Source organism: Octopus bimaculoides, chromosome 11 (assembly GCF_001194135.2).
Source record: "Octopus bimaculoides isolate UCB-OBI-ISO-001 chromosome 11, ASM119413v2, whole genome shotgun sequence".
Classification (NCBI taxonomy): domain Eukaryota; kingdom Metazoa; phylum Mollusca; class Cephalopoda; order Octopoda; family Octopodidae; genus Octopus; species Octopus bimaculoides.
In genome coordinates this window covers 55,708,704-55,709,740 of record NC_068991.1, presented here as the reverse complement: position 1 = coordinate 55,709,740, position 1,037 = coordinate 55,708,704, and the positions used below count along the sequence as shown (strand labels likewise).

The window sequence follows — 1,037 nt, the reverse complement described above, 5'->3', positions numbered from 1 at the left end:
GTGTGTGTGTGTGTGTGTGTGTGTGTGTGTGTGTGTGTGTGTGTGTGCGTGCGTGTGTGCGTGCGTGTGAGTGTATGAAGGCAAGAAGTTTTTGACTGATTTTGTTCATAGAACAAAGATGCATATCGATATTTATCCATTTGGTAAATAGAAATCGATATGTAGCGCCAGGTATGGAATTGGTTGTGATATTACGGACTGAACATCTTTGAGTGGAAGCCATTACAGTAGTCCAAAAGACCAGAACCTGTGAAAGAAAGGAATAAGTAACGTATATACTAACCTGGTATATCTATTAAGTTTTCACTTTTGATAGCAGCACTTGAAGTTGGAGTTAATAAAAAGTTCATCGAATATATAATCACAGTCAAAACTGAGACCTTCAAATTTACCTGTCCACTCATATCTGTTCTAACAGCAGCGATTGCCTCAACTACGACAAAAATGGTTATTTACTTTGTAATTAACACTTGGGTAATAAATTAAAATGAACGAGTTGATACTGTGTGAACAATCACTAAATTTCTTTTCTGTTTAATATTTCTGTTACTTGAGTAGAGTTCGTGTTTAAAAGTTTGCGTTTAAGGCCTTATCGTCTCTTGATATGTGAATGAGTATTTTCTTGTTATACGGCGACTAATTTGGAAAAGTGAATGCTTGCATTTTATAGTATTTGCCAGCTTACTACGATTGGTAGTTGTTTTTTATAGGCCTACCAATCATTGAAAGTTAGTGGATATTATTAGGAGTGACAAGTGCGGCTTGTTATTGTTGTTAATGGTTGTAGTTGTAGTAAAACCGCTCCCACCTAACCCCCACCATTTGTCTCTTTCTGCGCACATGTGAGAGTAATTTAAGTGTTTCCATTTTCCGGTTTAGATATGAAAATCATTATGAATGTTCAAGGACTGCACTCTCAATGAACTTATCGTAAACAAATAGTAAAACAGAAAAATAACTGAGACTACGTCAAACCTTTTTCTTTCATAGCTTTTTCTTATCATTTTTCGAATTGCTTTTTTTTTTGTTCATCTTAC

At 35.2% G+C, this 1,037-nt stretch overlaps 1 protein-coding gene across 1 annotated transcript in view; it reads right to left on the bottom strand.

Annotated features, from left to right (window-relative positions):
- LOC106878362 (uncharacterized) overlaps positions 1 to 810 on the bottom strand; it is a 6,133-nt gene extending 5,323 nt beyond the window's left edge. Inside the window, exon 1 of the mRNA XM_014927554.2 lies at positions 284 to 810. Coding sequence (XP_014783040.2) covers positions 284 to 404 — 121 coding nt within the window. The 5' untranslated portion in view covers positions 405 to 810. The remainder of the gene's footprint in view (positions 1 to 283) is intronic.
- Positions 811 to 1,037: the final 227 nt, after the last annotated feature.